Source organism: Dermacentor albipictus, chromosome 3 (genome assembly GCF_038994185.2).
Source record: "Dermacentor albipictus isolate Rhodes 1998 colony chromosome 3, USDA_Dalb.pri_finalv2, whole genome shotgun sequence".
In the NCBI taxonomy this organism is placed as follows: Eukaryota; Metazoa; Arthropoda; class Arachnida; order Ixodida; family Ixodidae; genus Dermacentor; species Dermacentor albipictus.
Window position 1 is genome coordinate 88,455,159 of NC_091823.1, and position 19,056 is coordinate 88,474,214.

Consider the following 19,056-nt stretch of genomic DNA (forward strand, 5'->3'; position numbering starts at 1 on the left):
CAGGGCGCGTCGCCTGCATTCCCTTCGCTCGCAGCTCTCGACCGGCTCCCATATAGCCATTCTCATACGTTTGCCTCTAGCCAACGTAATGACTCCTACTTCCACTCCATTATGGAACGTATTTGCGGATCATCTTGCACACCTAATGCTCAGCTCCGTCGGCAGTTGAAGAACTTCAAGATCGAAAATTATATATTATACCTGTTTGTGTTTCATCCTGAAGGACACCGTTGGGTTCCTTTCGTTCCCCGATCACTTCGGGCCCAGATACTGGAGACCTTTCACGACGATCCCACTACCGGTCACTTCGGTTTCCATAAAACCTATGAGCGAATTCGCAGCCGCTTCTCTTGGCCTGGACTTGCAACCAGCATAGCGAAATACGTGGCTTCCTGTTCGCTCTGCCAACACCGCAAACGACTGACTTCACCTCCGGCTGGACTGCTCCAACCTGTCCCGTGTCCTGACGCTCCTTTCGCAGTCATCGGTATTGACCTCTATGGACCGCTACCCTTAACCACTGGCGGTAAATGATGGATCATCACAGCTGTAGACCACTAGACACGGTACACTGAAACAGCCGCACTATCTTCGGGATCCGCAGAGGAGGTTGCAGCCTTTTTCTTGGAAGCCATCTTTTTACGGCATGGAGCCCCATGTGTCCTCTTGAGTGACCGCAGCAGGACCTTTCTATCTAAACTTTTCGATGATCTTCTCCGTGCGTCCAATACCATCCATAAAACTACTTCCAGCTGCCACCCTTAAACTAATGGTCTCACAGAGCGCTTTCATCGCACGCTGTCCGACATGATATCAATGTACATCAACCCGAGCCACACCAATTGGGATGTCATTCTACCATTCGTCACTTTCGCATATAACATGGCCGTCCAATGCACTACGGGGTACTCACCCTTTTTCCTTGAGTATGGTTGCCAACCGATCACTACCCTCGACGTTTCTTTCTTCGGTGTCCCCATGTCCTCGTCCATATCAATGTGTGAGCAGTTCATTTCCCGCATTGCCCGGTGTCGCCAACGTGTCAACCTCAACACCAATGCCAGTCAACAAGACTGTAAAATTCGCTATGATGTATCTCACCATGTCGTTTCCTTCCACCCTGGAGACGAAGTGTTACTGTGGACCCCAGTTCGGGCTCCTGGATTGTGCTAGAAATTTCAGTCCCATTTTATCGGGCCCTTTGAGGCTTAACAGCTGTCTCGCAGTATATTTATTCTCTTTACGACTTCATGGTCATGTAACTGCTGCCTCTTTTTGTGTCTCTTCAATTCTCGTCTTTCATTTTCTTGTAGGTAAGCGCTGCTGGTCAAATGACTTCCCCAAGTCTGCTGTTCAAGGTGACCTGCACAGGCACAGTATTGACAGTTTGCACACTCGTGGAATGGAAGTTCAACCAAGAAATGTAAGCGTGTGCATATACTGTTTTTAATGGTCTTACCTGTCACATTATCCTAGTGCCAGACTTGTATGCATTACCGAAAAATGTAACCAATTACAATTACAATTGCACAATTACATCACTAAAAATGTAATTGATTACAATTACCAATTACTGCCCCACGAAATATTGAGGAGTTACTTAAAAGTAATCGATTACTTCTACGTTACTTTCTTCCGAACTTTTCATAACATTGCACAGATGTTGTAAACTCGAGCTGGCCTGTTACATTCAGCATATCTTCTGCAGCCTTCCATACATTGCTTATGTTTACTAGCAATTACTTAAAAAAATTCATCTTTTCTAGTTTTGGTTGTGAAGACATCAGCAGCGATACTGAGAACTTCATCGATATGTACGCTGTGGAGAAGGGCAGTGTTGTCATTACTTAGCATCTGTGTTCTCTATGAGGTGTGGCGCTTCATTGTTGCTGGGACTTGACGAAGATGCTCTGGTTGGGCCAGTGAAAACATCTAAAAATCATCCATAAGTGATATCTTGACATTAACATCCTAAGTGGCTGTCACTATCAAGACATATCAGCACCTGTTCAATTTGTAGGCTGATGTCTGGTGGAGTGTTAACATGTGGAAACAAATATTGAGCTCCTGTGTTTGGCTGTCTGGTTTCGTCGATAAAGTAACAAATTACATGTAATTGTTCACTGAAAAAGTAATTGAATTACAATGAGCATTACAGAGTAAAAACTGTAATTGTTAAATTACAAAATTACCAAATGTTACCAAATTACCAAATAGATTGCAGGCAATTACCATATTCACTTGCATAATGAATGCACTTTTTTTTTCCCAAATAAATATGCGCATTCGCTTCAATGCAAACTGAGCGGTGAGAACGTAGCACGCACAAAGGTATGAGCCATCATTGGCTCAGCCCCCGACGCAGGTAATCCTTAGATAGGGCGCGCCATGGCCACACAATGTGCAGTTGCTGCTGGAGTAAAACGCCGCGCCCCCCCTGTTGCTTCTCTTCTCCCTGGCGCCGTGCGCGCAATGAAAGGCGGTGCGCAAGATTGAGTCGTGATCGTCAGCTTCCCTCACGCGCTTTCACTCACACCTACGCCATGCGGCGTGCGGCACCGGCGACGACGGCAAAAATGCGCCTGGAGCGTCCATATAATTGCTATCGCAATAAAAGTGGGAGACCTGGTACGATTCGGTGTCCGACATGGCGTCAGATGCAATCATACCCTCCGCCGGCATATCAGATGCCGAATCATACCATGTGTCTCCTACTTCACGGCAGCATGTTCAAGGTGCGATCATTATGCAAGAAAAAGAAAAAAAAAACACTTCTTGATTAGAAAAGTGGGGGCTGCGTTCATTACGCGAGTAAATACGGTAAGTACATGTAGTTCGTACATACAAGTCTGCCCAGTGCCCACACTCATTAGTGTTCCTGCTTTCTGCAGTCACCTGAAAGGGCCTCTCAGCCGACATCTCCATCCAGTCCAAACCTGAGCCATAGCATTTCAGCTGGTGATCTGCTAGGAAAAAGTGTAAGTCTGAAATACTTATAGTGCTTGGTTTGTTGTTGCAGTCTGTGCTCATCACTTTCATGCATACCATCCATGATCCTCTTGAGATTTACTTCATTCAAACTCCAAATTTTGGTGAACCGGAATGTATCGCATTTACCCAAATCTAACGCACACTTTTTGTCCGGTAAAATGGGTGTGAAAATTGCTTGTGCATTACAATTGGTTACGAAACCAAAAACTGCGTTCATGGCATTGGGCGACAGCCTAGCATCATAGCCATCAAACGCTGCTTCATTGCCATCACAAGGTGGCAACAGAGCATGTTTTTATGAAGGCTGCTGTGGGTTCATTTTGTGTTTGACTACGATCTGGAGCGATATTCTCAGTAATCTGCCTTCAGAGATACTATCCCTCTCACGAGATTTCACACAGCTGAGCACCGGATGCATTGGCACATGTCTGGTCATCAGCATTCCTGGCACTATGCCAAGCTCACTATCTGTGCAGAGTGCCAGGAATGCTGCCGGCCGCATACTTCCACAATTTCGATGCAGAGTCTTGTAAAATCTTGCAGAAGTGAGACGCGTAGTAGCATTTGTAAATGTTATCGTTCAAGAATACCGCCCCTCTTCCTTTTGCTTTTCCCTTTTCTGACAAACCTGTGCCAAAGGTAACGGTTTGATGCGTCACTACCATAATGCCGCATGCTATAAGAATGAGAAGGAAAGATGCACAGGATGTTGAGACCAAACCTATTATTTTGTGCTTGTGGCCAGTTAACAGTTTCTTATAGTAAGCCCATAATTTCACTGTGGACTAGAAAATAGCACTTGGTCATTCCTACTGCTAAAGCAAAGGCTTATCTTCAAGGAAAAAAAATAACTGTTCTTAACAAAAGAGGCAATATGGGGACATGACACACAAAGACTATGACATCTGACCCGTGAACTTGCTTTAACCCCTTGAAAGTCACCACTGTACACATATGGTGGTGGAAACAAATCTCAAGTGACCACGGCTGTACATGAAGCAACTGAATATCAAAAAAACGTACGTTTTCAGGATGAAGCGTCGCCTGACATTATTCCGGAGGTGCTGACTTCTAGGAAAAAATTTTATTGTGCTGCCGCCCCTCTGCTTTCATCAGAACTGGGTTTTTTTGCTTCGGTGTATGTTGTCTAAAACCATGTTAGATTGGGAGTATTTTTGCTTCGCCTAGCGCACTGCTGTGTGCTCACACCTGTGCTTGGGCACTTCATATTCTGCATTCTCATGTGTATTATTTCCAAGTAAGGGCATTGGAAACACTGATCTCTATCTAATTTCTTACCGTTCAAAGCGCAAGGTGCTTGCTCGCATGGCTCTCTCACAGGCATGTGATTACTTTGCCAGAATTGTGGGGCAGTAAAAGACGAGGGGCAACAGAAGCAACATAAACAGGTGCACTCTGCGTCTGTCGTCACTCATCTTTTGCTGCACCACAATTCTGGTAACCAATGCACCAACTAGCCAAGTAACTTGTTTCATTGAACAACCTTCTTTGTGTACTTTGTTTACAGGTGGGTGCTTACAAATCAGTGAGACTGCTGCGCATTTGTCGGTATTTGGGAGATACACGAGGATCTATAGAATCTAATATAGTGCTCTAGCATTTGATTACAGCAATTTTCTCACTCGCTTTGTTTTTCCGATGGGTGCGAACCACTGAGCTTGCCTGCGGGCATTCATATGGCATGCCTCACTTTTGCTATGGCTGCGTATCCTGGGGCTGTCTTCTATAATGATTTGTGTAATTTCCATTCTTCTTGCCCTTTGTCATTGGTTTCGACATAGATTGAAGGTCGCCGCTCTGCTGTCTAGTCTGGGATGGCACCCTCGGCGCAACACATGAATGATATGAGATGCGAGATGGAACATTTCTAAATATTGGCCCAATTTGTGTGAAACCTGTTTAAAACAAAAATAAGTTGTGTGAATGTTATCACATTTGTAAGAAATCGTAGGTGGGCGAATGCCAAGTTTTTCAGATACAAATCGAACATGAATAGTAAGTATTGAACATTGAATTGAATAGTCAAACATAGATGCATATACAGTTAAACCTCAATATAACGAACTTCAGTATAACGAAATTCTCAGTATAACAAGGTATTAACTTTTCATAACCTCTTGTCCATTGAACACCGTGTATTTAGAACCTCAATAGTGTGTTTGTATGTAATTTCAGTGTAACAAAATTTCACTGCCACTGCAAAGGAATGCCGAGACAATAAATGGAAACTTCCATCTATGTAGATGGTCAAACGATTGAATTACAAGGTGCTGCTTGCAAATGCACCTCTCAAATTGTGTGCAGAATGACTGCCGAAGTGGAGCCGCATCATGCTGCGTATAAAGTACAAGTGCGATAACATCCTATCTTGCCTTGCGTCATGCACTGTGTGATTTAGGTGCGAAGTGAAAGCGTGTGAGGGTGAGGCAAGAAAGATGGTGGCTTCATGCACGAGTGCCACCTCTCCGCGCGAGCAAAGGGAAATAAGCAAGGGGAGCAAGCTCGTGGTAACACGTTCAAGCACGCGTGAGGGGGGTAAGTTGGCGCTGTCTCTTCAGAGGCTGCGCACGGCTGAGCACATACACAGCCGCGCACCTTACTTTATTTATCAAAATGAATTGTTTTCTCATTCAAGTTTGCTTTTTTCAATTGCTCGATAATTCATAAAATTCTGCGGCCCCTTCCTGTGTAAGAAAAGTCGATTGGTGACTACGTTTTTGCATAAAAGGTCGAATTTCAATACACTTAGATCTTGTTATAGTGAAACGGCTTATAATGAAATAATGGATATAACGAAAGAATTGTAATTCCCCTTGAAAGTACCCATAGAAGCCCATGTGTTTAAAATTTCGTTTTAATTAATAAAGATTCATTGATCAACGGATATAACGAAAAATCTTCATTCCAAAATTGCACCTAACAAGCCACTTTGTACACAACATATAGATTTCTTAAATTGTGCAAAGCGTTGCAGCCCTCCGATGCGGCAGTTCAAATCTCCCGTGGCGGCCCCTCATCATCCGGCAATGCTCCAAGCCAAGCCAAGCTGTCCAAGCAGCCAAGCCACTTCGTCCATTGCGTGCAGTGCGCACTGCCAGCCGGGTGCCACAACCCTTTGTTTGCATTGTTCCGTACGCTGTCTGTCAGTGCTTTTTTCACCGTGTCACCAGTTTCACGACAGGGAAATGAATGGCAGCAGCAGCAGCAGCTTGAAGCTAAAACGGAAAGTGATCGCCTTGGATCAGAAGGCAGCCATAATTACAGCTGTTGTGGCAGGCACGAAGAAAACTAAAGTGGCCAAGGAGTTCGGCGTCGCGCCGAGTACCCTTTCTACAATCCTCAGCAGCAAAGAAGTCATCGCTGTTGCTGTCGCATGTGGCGTGAAAGGTAGCCGGAGGAAGCTGCGGTCTCCTTCCTTTGAAGCCGTGGAAGAGGCGCTGTTCAAGTGGTTTTTGAATGCAAAGGCTGCTAATTTGTCCGTGAGTGGGGCACTGCTCCAGAGAAAAGCTAGAGACTTTGCTTGAATCATGGGCTATGACAGCTTTGTTGCAAGCGATGGCTGGCTGCAGCGTTTTAAGGAGCGCCGCGATATCGTTGGCAGGGTCGTCACTGGCGAGTCCCAGGCCATCGACAATGAAATCGCAATGGCATGGGTGAAATCTAACGTTGGTCCCCTCCTTGAAAAGTATGAAGAGAAAGATGTGTTCAACGCTGACGAAACAGCTCTCTTCTACCAAATGTTACCACAGAAGACCCTATCATTAAAAGGTGAACTCTGTCACGGCGAGAAACATAGTAAGGTCCGTGTCACTATGCTCCTTTGTACGAATATAGACGGATCGGAGAAGATGCCACCTTTAACGATAGGAAAAAGTGTGTCGCCACTATGCTTTAAAGAAAAGAGGCGACTTCAACCGCAGTACTTACCAAACCGGAAAGCCTAGGAAGTTTTTTCGGGATGGCTGTGTGACTGGGATGAGGAGTTGAAGAGGCAGAATCGCAAGATGTGCCTTTTCTAGGATACCTGTGCTGCCCGCCACACCACTGCTGTGCTGATAAACATCGAACTTCGGTTCTTGCCCCCGAACTGCACGGCAGTGATACAGCCCTTTGATCAAGGCGTGATAATGTCATTTAAGGCTGGATACCGGAAGCGGGTGATAGACCGGCTTCTGTTAAACATGCAGTTGAACCGCGACACGAAGGTCGATTTGTATATGCCAACAGAGATGCTTAATGCAGCATGGATGGATGCGACAGCCAGCACCATCGCCAACTGCTTTCGACGTGCATCATTTGCTGCCAACGAAAGCAACCCTGACACTGACAACTCGATGGACCCAATAGCCTTACCTAGTGGTGCTGCTGTATCACACGAAGCTTTAGCATCATCGAGGGTGCTCCACAATGGGGTGTCGTGTGTGAAGGTGAAACCTTCTGTGATTACGTGAGCGTGGATGCTGACTGATCTGGCAACGGAGGAGCTGACAAACAACGACTTTGTGCTTGCTGCCCGAGAGCACGAAGGAAGCGACGATGAAGGTGCCGCAGGGGACACGGACCTGCTGCGCCGCTACTTTGGCCGCTACGAAGACGGTGCAAATGGGCTTGAGATAGCTGCTGCTGCTGAGAAGGCCGTCCTTCAGTTAAGGAAGACACTGCAGCAAAGCATAACTGATTATTTTGCGCTGTCAACACGAAAGGTTCACGCCATCGACATGGAAGACAATAAAATCAGTTCTTATGTGTTTTATTACAGTTTCTCCCTGTGTGCGATATCGGTAAGGACGATTAGCACTTGCTGCAGACGCAGCTACTTGGCCGCGACGAGAGCGGATACCTCGGCGATGGCTTACCTATAGTAAGTGCACGCTCGCGTGCAATAAATTAGTCTCAAATTATTAGTCAGTGGCTATAACGAACTAACGCTTATAACAAACAATTTAGCGCCCTTTCAACTTCGTTATAACTAGATTTATGGGTAGAACAAAATTTTTATATAAGAAAGCAAATTTCCGGTTTTACCAACTTCGCTGTATCAAAGTTTAACTGTATGTACAGCTGGAATACTTGTGTAGGCATAATTAGGTGCAGTGCTTCTATTGACTAGGAAAAATGAGCTCCATTTCGGTTTAGTTCCTCGTTGCCCTCTTAAAACACTTCTCAATAGAAATATGGCTAAGTGTGTAGCAGGCTGCTGAAGCCCGACCAGCTCAGCGCGCGTCAGCGTCTTGTGCCACAGTGATTCTCACAGAGTGGGCACCTCAGAACTTTCCGCCAAAATGCCCCACCTCAAAAAGCTGTTGACCCAGCTTCAAAAACAAGAATGCGTCTTGAGCCGCCCAAGCCCCACAAGCTCGGCACATATCGGCATCTCATCTCATGCTGCTACCGATTCGCACAATACTTTGTAAATGTCAACTACAGTTGAATCTCAAACTTTTTAGTCGCTTTGGGTTGTGTGTTTTTCTGGTCAGTACGTTTTTCCTCGGGTCTTTTCCACAATCTATGAACGAGGTTCTATTTGTATTAGTCTCGGGTGTTGCGTCAGTGGGCAAAAATGTATGTGTAACACGGCGCAGCGAAACAGGGACGCATAACAGAAAAACTATGACCCGTTGCCGTGTAGTCATTTTTTCTGTCTTTTATCTCGGTTTGTTCAAAATTGTTCGAATGTTAAAAATTAATCCTAACCATGACTTGCCTTCTTGCAAGTCATGGTTTTCTAACAAGCTGGCATCGCTTCAGTAAATCCAGTAGAAATGACGGTCATGTTCAATTTGTTCTCCTTTGTACTCTAATAAGGTTCAAATGAGTATTTTATATTTCTTTACTAAAATTTTTTTTAAATGTTACTGTGCCAAAGCTTGTTGCAAGTTTTTGGCTATTGCGTTGAGGTCTAGACAGAGCTGCCTTGGACGCTTTTATTTTTTTCTCAAACAGTTTGCTCAGTATGTGTGCACTTAAGCTAAACTGTAGAGGCCTTCTTCGTGTAGGAACTGCAATAATGGCTTAGAGAACTTGTTGTCTACGAGCTAACGCATATAGCTGTCGGTATGAATGGTTCACAGCGACTGGAATTTTCTTTCCAATAGCCCTCATTTTTGGACAAAGCCACAGCAGCCTGTAGTCTCCTAAAAAACACTTCCTTCACCCAAGAAAGATTATGGGGAAGGCAGCATACACCTGGTGTAATTAAGGGGCGCACATTTCCTCGCAGAGAAGTGGTGTTTGCGCTACGAGGATTGGATTATGGTCTGAAGTAAGGCAATTGTAGTGCAATTTCTGTTGTGGAAGTCGACTGCACATTGCTGTCACGTTCGGCTCGTGTTGCCAACATGACCTTTCGTCTTTCTCTCTCGGTTTTTTATAGCATGAAGAGCTTGTCCTGCTCCTGATTCAGCTGAGAAGAAGTCAAAGCAACTTATTATCGTGCCAACTCCAGTGCAAGGAAGAACTGCAGGAGCTAAAGCAAAAGCTTGTTCAGAGGTCTGTGCTACGACGTCTCCTGTATTTCAACTCTTTTCCTGCTGGAAAAGTCCTGCGATACTGCAGTTTACTGCACTCAGATATCTCCTGTCTAGGGCAGACAGCTGCAGCTGCATTATGTGACAATTATTGTGAGTGCTAGTGTCCATAAAGCGAGTGGTTCCTTTGTAAATTTTGTTCCTCCTGAAAAATTTTCCTGAGCACATGTCCATTACCCTTCAAAGGCCACCATCAACAAAATTTTGGACCGTTTAAAAGGCTTAGTTCCAGATAGTGTACATATATGAAAAAGCCTCCATGCAAAATTTTGTGTTTGATAAGCAAGTGGGTGAATCACAAGAAGCTAGCAAAAATAGATCTCTCTGATAGCGAAGCTGAAAGAAATCCCACCATTACCATTTACCAGAAATGACAACTGAATATTGAGAACCAGTGCAGTGCTTGAGCATGATTTCTGATATCGGGGGGCACTTGCTGTCCACTGAACATTTCAAAGGCCACATGGTGGGACTTTTTTTACATCCTTGCACCATTAGGTGCATGTGTCATCTGCTTAGGAGCTAGTTAGAGGCTGGCAATAATAAGATAAGACACTTACCAGCTTTGCTAAGATTGCTTCAATGGCGTGTACTAGTACTCACTTATAACCAATTTAGCCAACATGAAATTTGATTACAGTTGGCCTTTAAGGGTAAAGCACCTGGGTTGTATCAATTGTTTTATAACAATATCTTTTTTGGCTTTCCTGATGAAATGTGAATCCTTTTTGACTGGTTACACTCATGGGGTCTGTGCGGTTTTCATAATTTCGTTCGTCACTCATGTAAAATGAAGAGCACAGAAATCTAGCAAAAATTTATCCATCAGTATTAAACTCTTGCTGCTTGTTACTAATTTCACAGATGTATTACGCAGCACATAAATTGGTGCTATGGTTGCTTTTATTTTACTTTCGCTGCAGCTCAGCACACTACATGCCGTAATGTTAGGGATGAAAGCTGACTCTGCCAAAGAAGCAAATGCTGCAGTACATGGATTTCTATGTCAGTCATCTTGATCAGGTTCTCTTCTGTATAAGGATCACTGGGAATTAGACCATGCTCAAGCTTGCTTGCTCTAATGTGGCAGCACACCTCTGAAAATTGATAGGCCAAAGCACAGTCAACCTGCAATCATTGAAAGTCTGATAAAAAGAAGCCTGATTTGATCAAACAAATCTCAGAATTTTGGTTGACCTGTTATCTTTTGCATTTGTAGGAATCTCTTGATTAGGGTACAGAACTCTAAACTGTAAATGTTATTCAGCTCATTCACTGTTTCTACACATGTGCTTCGTGCAGTATAGGCCACTCTTAAAGGTAATGTCTAATTAGTGTTGAGTCAGACATTACTGAAACATTCGAACATTATAGGAAGAAGTGCTTGATGTGATGTGCAGCATAGAATTAGAATAGTAACCTTGTGTCAGAATTGAGCTGTAATCAGTCCCAAATTGGTTTTCTCTTGAACAGTGGACCAAACCCTGCATGTAATGGAGCCTCTGCCATAAATTTACAGCTATGCCACATCATTTGGAGCTGCTGACTTGTGTTGGAATTTTATTAGGGAAGTCCAATTTCTGTTTGTGCCTTTCAACCCATGCAGTGACACGCAGAGCAGTGCAGCAGATGTTCAGCGTTTGGTTGGCCTTCAACGGAGCTTGAATGAGTTGACGAGAAACCTGGACCTAACTCAACCACTGATCAGCTTGGTCGAGAACATGGTCAAGCTCGGCAGTCTGTACACTGTTGCCGGCATCAGCAAGCAGGTGGGAATGACAAAGGGCTGGTCTTGGTGCATGACTGTTGCAGCCTTGGTACAGTCAATCCTGTATATATTAAGCCTAAACATACCTAATTATTGTCTATATCGAACACTTGTAACATCTCCTTGGAAATTACATGCAAAACTATAGCGATGTACTACGCATGGATCAAGCTCCTCGAAATATAGATATATTCGATATATAGAGTGCTGTGCCACTTCGTGCCCCTGCCAGTGCACTTCATTTAAGAACTTGTGACATTTCCTGCCTCGTCGAAAATATTAAATGCCGACCAAACGACACTGTTTTAGCAGAGCAGGTGCTGTTAAACAAGACATTGAATCTGATTGGTAGTACATACCATGGAGGAAAAATAAGCAGGGTGCGTGTCTCAGTTTTTCCTGCTGCAAATACAGATGGCTCGTGCAAACTCCAGCTGTGCATTAGCATCAGTAAGAGCAGATCAAAACCCTGCTTCAAAAACAGAAATGGCCTCCTGGTCCAATCCACATTCCAAAAGAGAGCGTAGATGACACCTGATATTTTCACTGAGGACACAAGCCAAGCAAGTGTTATGGGCATGTGGGTGTCAGAAATATACCTGAGAAACCATTGGGTGTCAGTGGTGTCTGTCAACCAGTGATGTCTGCCGACTAGTGATGTCATTCATGGGCACCAGTTGGGTTTCGATTTCTGACCACAGCAGCTGCATTTCAATGAAGGCTATATGTAAAAGCATTCATACACTGTGATCTATAAGCACATTCAAGATACAGAGGTGGTCAAAATTAATCTGGAGCCCTCTATTAGCATCCTTCATAACGTGCTGGGCAGTTTTGGGATTTTGAACTTTAAGAAGCTGGTTTTAGTGGCAGTTATGGTGAAGTCTGGTTGGGCAGGGTGAAAGTGCTCCCATTTTGCCTGCCTCCCATCTTTTCGACGCCACTAGAAACGCTACTAGGCTGAGATGTTATTGTTTTTATCCAGTGCAATGAAGAAGTCTTTAGTAAAAGAATGTGAGTGGTTCTTTCAATGCAACAGTCTAGTCCTTGCCTTCTGCTGTTTCTTGCTTCAGAACAAAAAAATGGATGAGGGCGAAGATTATCGCTACGAGGACACCTATGCTGAGACTCTGGAGGCTGAAACTTTAGAGAAGCAGCAGCTGCTGATTGAAAAGGAAATTCTACACATTCAGAACATGCTTGCTGAAAGCACTTCGGTGAGTGTCCAAGCTCATACACCACACATCTCATTGATAGCAGTTGCTATGTCACATGTACGTTCAGTTTCTTCTTTCCTTTTTTTCCTTCTGCCAGTTTAAGGCCGCCACATAACGTTTCTCACCAACCTGGTTAAGTGCCACCGTCCTTCCCTGCTATTTGCCGTTCATGCCTCGCCTTTGCTGTCAGATTCGAATGTACAGTGAAAGTACCACCATGTTCTAGCTGCTCTTTGCTTTTATGTTCCTGTTTAGAAAGAACCCCAGTGTTCTACCTGCTGTATGTCAAACTGTGAAATGCTGGGGATGCAAGTGGGTGCATCTTAAGGCAAAATGAAACCATCAATGGTGAATCGGCAGGTGGGGCTAGTCATGAAGCAGCGAATGGTGCTGCTTAACAATGTGGCTGAAAGTGTGTCACTAAGAGGGTTTCACAGCAAATGTGTTGCTCTGATTAAATTGGGATCATGTTGGTTCATTGGTTCAATTTGTGGCCTCATCGCACTACATTTAATTGGGTGTACGATGTAAATGTGCCTACCTGTTGTGGTTTTGACACTTGTCAAATGTACTTAGTTGGCTGAAATTCATTTAAAGTGCTCAAGTGTTCCTTGTACTGATGTCGTTCATGTTTGTAAACAAGAATGACGTGGCATTACTAGCAGAATGCATTACTAGCAGATGGCAAAAAGCATCTGCTATTCTCTCTGCTGCAGTCATTTAGAGGGCCTCTGCAGCCTAGGCAGCTTCTTCATCTCCCTCTTTTTTCATTGTTACTGCGATAAGAAATTCGGGATGACTAGGAAATTCAATGCAACTGCTGAAAAAGGTTTGTGGCACATTGGCAGCCGCGAACATCGGTAGGCACCTCTCTGTAATGTCGTGGTGTGGAGGAGGTTTATAGCATAGGTGGAATTCTTAGCCTAGAAACTAGGGGTGTGCAAATACCGAATAGCTGATTACAAATCAAAAATAGAATCAAATCAAGAAAAAAGAACCCGCATATCGAATCGAATTAAATGTCAAAGTATTTATCCCAAAATGTAACGAATTTTGGGCAAGAAAGTATGGGGCTGCACATGCTTGGGAGTCTTCTAGGATTGCATAACAAGAATGTAGCAAGATGTCAGTAACTTATCTGCATAGAAATCAAAAGATACGGTATGGTATATTATTGCAATAGCAATTAATATGGACACTACGGGTGCATTTCTGCCGTCGCCGTGCCGTTCCGTATGAAGTCCAAGGGCGGTAAAATTGCCACGCGCCGTGTGCTGTATGTGCGAGTGAAAGTGTGTGAGGGTGAATGGCAAATGTGGCTCAATCTCACGTGCATGAGCAAGGAAGGCGGGCCGGAAGCACGTCCTCTCCTGTCGCGTGCGAACCACAGGGGTGAGGCAAGGGAGGGGAGTGTTCTTCTCTGGCGGCTGCTGCTTACGGTGTGGCCTTGCGGGCGCCGTATCTTGAAAGTGATCTGCGGCATGGCCAACATGCACGCCTGCGCGGGCCTCATCTTCAAAGCGATCTGCTATGCTTACAGAGTGCGCATAGTGGCGGTAGCTTCGTATGTGCTGTGATTTCGACGTTTCGTTGGCGTTGAAGTGAGAGATGCAGGAAAGTCAATTTGCTCGCTGCTGCTTCCACGGTTCCTCACTCCTGCATTTTGGCAGCGAGTTTTCGTGCTCATCGAGCCAGGTGTGTTCATGTTTACCTGTGCATGCGGGACACTGTGCTTGTTAATTTAGTTAAAACATGTTGGCGGGATAGTTCGTTTAAATCCATGATAGAATGTATAAGTGAAACTGAACTAGGATGTAGAAAGAAACAGATACACCGAGGCAGCGCTTACTCTGTGTGTCTGTTTCTTTCTTTGTCCTCGTTCAGTCGCGCTTACACATTCTAGAATTGTTAATTGAGTTAGTAAGCAAATGTTTACAAGTTTATACGGCTGATGAAACCACTATCCTTACTTCGTATAGCTGTCTAATTTTCTGTCGCAATCGGTGCTTTGTCTTTTGGGTGAAACTGTGACTTTTTCTTGTTAAAGGAAACGCCAAAGTATTATGCCAGCACTGATTACAGCTGAGTTCTAGTACGTGTGTGAAGGTCTGGAAAATCTTTTGTTTATCAGTAGAACATCTGTTGAATAGAATCAAGTGTTGTTGTTTTTTTCTTTTTTACTCAAAAACTAATGAATTAGTGACATTCTGTGTGCTGAATACCAATGAGGTTTTCAGTATAACAGTGGCCCTGTGTGTGGCAGCAATCTTTTAGTTATCGCCAGTTTTTCTCCAAAATTATGGATGTGTGAATACTCGGATATCACCAAATCAAATCGAATAGTGAACATTAAAGTAATTCAGTTTGCGAATCGAATACCTATTACCGTATTTACTCGCCTAATGGTCGCACTCACGTAATGATCGCACCCCTGAATTTTGTCATCAAAATTCGATTTTTCTTCTTTCCCATGTAATGATCACACCCCGAATTTGTTGCAGCGATATGTCGTGTGCCAAGTCTAGCTAATGATTATCGCGCTTACCATCGGCCAAATGCCCCTCGAATGACTCTTGAAGACATACCAAGAAGCGGTCTGCACGCACCAAACATCCTTAAGCAGATGTCCCATTTCATTCCTTTCATCACTTTCTGCGCTTCCATGAAAACAAAAACAAAAAAACTACAACCAAACTTACCTTGGCTTTATTATTTGTACGCTTCGTAATGGTTTTAGTTAAGAACAACAACAGAAAAGTTGCCTTTCGATTCTTCGCGTCTGCACTCGTGGGCACGCAACAAATGATGCGCGACAACGACAGTGGCCGCGTTTACACTGATACGTTAGGAGTGTACCCTATTCATACGCCGACATGCACCAAAAAAGGCATGTGAAAAGCATGGGATTTAACAGAAATTCTAATGGGGAAAAATACTTCCCAGACCTTCATATCTAAATTGACCTGTAATTAGTGCTCATAAACTAATAATAAATAAAACTAGACCATACTACATTCCTCGATGTATATTTGCGCAAGTTACTGATAGCTCGCTAAGTTCTTGTTATGCAGTGCTAGGAGAATCCTGAGCACGTGCAGCACCGTATTTCTTGCCCAAAATTTGTAAACATTAAATCTTGAAAAACATTTTCTGGTATTTTATATTCAGCTTCTTTTTCTTGATTTGATTTGATATTCGATTTGAAATCTACTATTCAGTATTCGCACACCCCTAGTCAATAGTTTGTTGCACTCTCAAGGTAGTGAGACTCCATTGTAATACTTACAGAGCTACCAGCTACCTAAAAGGCAAATAAAAAGAAAGCAAAGTGGTACTTGGAAATTACTTTCTGGCAGCTGAAAATCGTACTTCATGTGGATTAGTGAACACAAACTAGGTTGTTGCCTGAACACTGGCATGCATACAAATTGTGTAGCCTAAGATCCATTGCATGGGTAAAGTAAAGAATGCAGTTCAACCAAAAACCCTCATTAGTGCTTTGATAGAGCTGCTTTGCTGCACATGTTGCATTAGCCACTTAAGGAAGTGCGATTTCTTCTCCTTGCCTTTTTTTTTGTCTTGTCTGTTTCTGTCCTTGCCATCATCTTTGTGCTGATATATTTATCTATAATATATTTGTGATTGTCAGCTTCAAGTAAAAACAATTGGTAGTTAGTGCACGTGTTTGCCCTTGCACATCCTTTCTCTCTTGTTCAGCATTAAAACAGATCTCGATTTCTTTTTTAACTCATCATGCCTTCTTTGTTTTTCAAGTGTGGAAGTCCTCTCAAAGATGACTTGGAGGTTGAGCTCAAGAGGCTTCAAAAGATAGTGAATGACTTACTTCAAAAGAAGAGTAAGGCATCCATGCCCCCCAATGCATACACGGAGAAAGATTCTCAAGTGAAAGCAAAGCCTCTGGAGCCAAAGCATAGCCCCACTGGTAAGTGTTGCACAGGATTACATTAAACAGAAACTTTTTTTTTCTTTTTAAAGGAGTACTGAAACATAATTTCAAAGTAGAAAAAGCTTTACCACCCACTTCTTGCTTGTATAATAATGACATTTGGCAAGTTAGGAAATAGTTATAAAATATAGTAATTTGACATTAATGTTGGTTTGAAATGCTGGACTTGGAGTCATCTCCTTTAAAGGTTGTATTCCAAAGCATTTTAGGGGTGCAGAAAGACCTATTTGGTGACGGTTAGGGAGTGTGTAGCATTACGTCACGGCGATGTCGCGGACCCACAACATGGTAGTGCGCGCGTTCAAGAAATGCTAGAGTGTTAGAAAATCCCTGGTAGGCACCAAGGACGACATGCTAGCGCACACGGCCAGCAAAAAGCAATCATCCTCGGACTGTTCAAACGAGTCGGCAGCCAACAAGTCGAGTGCCACCAGTAAATAAAACAGTCTTGTGCCTAAAATTTTTGTCATTGACTTTTTTGCCTGAAGGTAAGGGGGTTGGCCTGTATTCTGCCTCAACCTGAATTCTGCATTACAGTAAAAGCTTGTAATTCCGCGGGGATGCTACAAAAATTTGAATTATACAAAATTTGAACTAATGAACGTCAGAGAAAAAAATTGCTCAGTTAAGGTGCATATATAGTCCATCATGGTGTGAGCAGGCGCACACACACGCTTCATCACTTTAGCGTGAACAGCAACATCTATACTTAGAAGCACTGGTGCAGCCATCATAACCTGATGCAGCCAATGCGGTCCGACGTGCCCGACGTTGAGATGGCTCTTGCTGCATCCGCGTGTTTGTCGTGCTGATAACATAAATGCGCAATAATAATGCAGCTGAACCTCATTATATAACAAAATTGTATATGACACGAAGTACCTTCATTATAATCCTATATTCATTGTAAGCATACATGGTATAACCGATTATTGTTATGATGGACTGTAATTATCCAGTGAAAGAGATCTGTTATATGCCAAGTGCATTCTCTCCAATACGTATTAGTGTCGCTGTATGTTATTAAATGGCAATTTTTCAGTATTGCAACGTGGAGGTGATTGCAAAACAATGAATATATTGAAAAGAAAATTATAAATTTAAATGAATTCATGCGGTAACCGTACAAACACACTAGCAGCATGGATCTTGTCCACAAATTTTCAGATACTGGCTGACGGCGAATTGCAGTTTCTGAAAACCCCACAACAGCAAGATTTTCTTTTTTTTTTGTCAAGAAAGAAAATGTATATATTTATGTTCAGGCGATATTTGTGCCATGTTGGCCACCTCCCCACCACGCTGGCTTTTTAGAGTGTGTCGCAGCCACCTATGATGCAATTATTGGCTACAGTTTGCTTTTCACACTAAATACTTGTTAATAGAATAAACTAATGTCTTATTTTACCTTTCATGAGAAGCAACGACCGATGTCATACCTCTAGCACGAATGATAGCTACCATGCGAGGCAAATTGAACTAGGAGACCATGTTTAGCTGCCACTGCACTACATGCTAGACGACTCGACTGCATCACATGCTTTGTACCTTAGGCTGTGTGAATAGCAGCCTACCTTTTCTTATGTGCATTGGTGCCGTTACGAGGTAAAGTGTTGTTAAAACAATGCATTTTGTGATCGTCAGCATTTGTTTTTGAAGTGCTGTTATTACGGATTCATAGCGAAGAGGGTAAGGCCTAGCCACACCCTCGGCATTAAGTCAAAAGTGGTGGACAGCGGTGAGCTGCATGGCATTGTCGTCCCAAAAAGCACAGCATGCCAATATGGGAAGCTTTCCGCTGGTTCATTTTCACACTTTCCACAAGTTGCCGCGAGAAGTTGCATGCAATGCAGCATGCAGACATTTCCCCAACAAATTACTTTGGATATACTTCGTCTTGACAAAAGTCTCCAAAAATGTTGTTTATCGTAGCCAAGAGTTCATCATAGCTAGGTCTGTTCAAAACAAAATTCGCTGCATGAATAATATATTGGCTGACCAAAGTGAGACGACTAGTCTGTTATGTCTTTCAGAGTGCCATATTTGCAAGAATGTAACTCAAGCATTTCTTTAAATTTTTTGTTCAATATTCTTGGCATCGGAGTACGCCACACATTAAATTCAGGCTTATAGCACAAACATGTGTCAAATGTAATATGAATGCAATGTAGTAATATCCATTATGCCATACCCGACAAGGGAGTCATTAAGGTAGTAAAAGGAAATGATGAAATGAAATAATGTAATTTATCCTTTTTTTCTTCTTATTTTTTTCTGGCACTTCAAACTGCAGTGAGCTTAAACCTCTAGGTACCACTGCGATCGCTACCGTGTACGGAGCCGTGCTTGAACACACACAACAAACACGGCTTTGCCTTGTTCGGTTGTGCCGCAGGCACTTATGAATGCTGCCTGTGCAATAACTTCCGTGGCATGGAGGACGACGCCATTCTCGCCTACAGTGACAAGGACATTGGTAGTCATAACCAATAAATTATGCATGCACCCGTGCTTTCACTGTATTTTGTGACTGCAGTTCACAGTAATGATGAATAAAGCACATTG

The 19,056-nt window shown here is 43.4% G+C and overlaps 1 protein-coding gene across 8 annotated transcripts in view; it reads left to right on the forward strand.

The window, feature by feature from the left end:
* Positions 1–19,056, forward strand: part of LOC139057454 (serine-rich adhesin for platelets-like) — a 116,344-nt gene that overhangs the window by 29,540 nt on the left and 67,748 nt on the right. For all 8 annotated transcript variants that reach the window (XR_011512804.1, XM_070535766.1, XM_070535767.1 and 5 more), the window contains exons 10-15: positions 1,314–1,423; positions 2,892–2,978; positions 9,386–9,501; positions 11,146–11,308; positions 12,381–12,524; positions 16,299–16,467. Coding sequence is in view for 7 of the 8 variants with exons in the window: in XM_070535766.1 (XP_070391867.1) it covers positions 1,314–1,423; positions 2,892–2,978; positions 9,386–9,501; positions 11,146–11,308; positions 12,381–12,524; positions 16,299–16,467 (789 nt within the window). In the remaining variant the exon portion in view is untranslated. The remainder of the gene's footprint in view (positions 1–1,313; positions 1,424–2,891; positions 2,979–9,385; positions 9,502–11,145; positions 11,309–12,380; positions 12,525–16,298; positions 16,468–19,056) is intronic.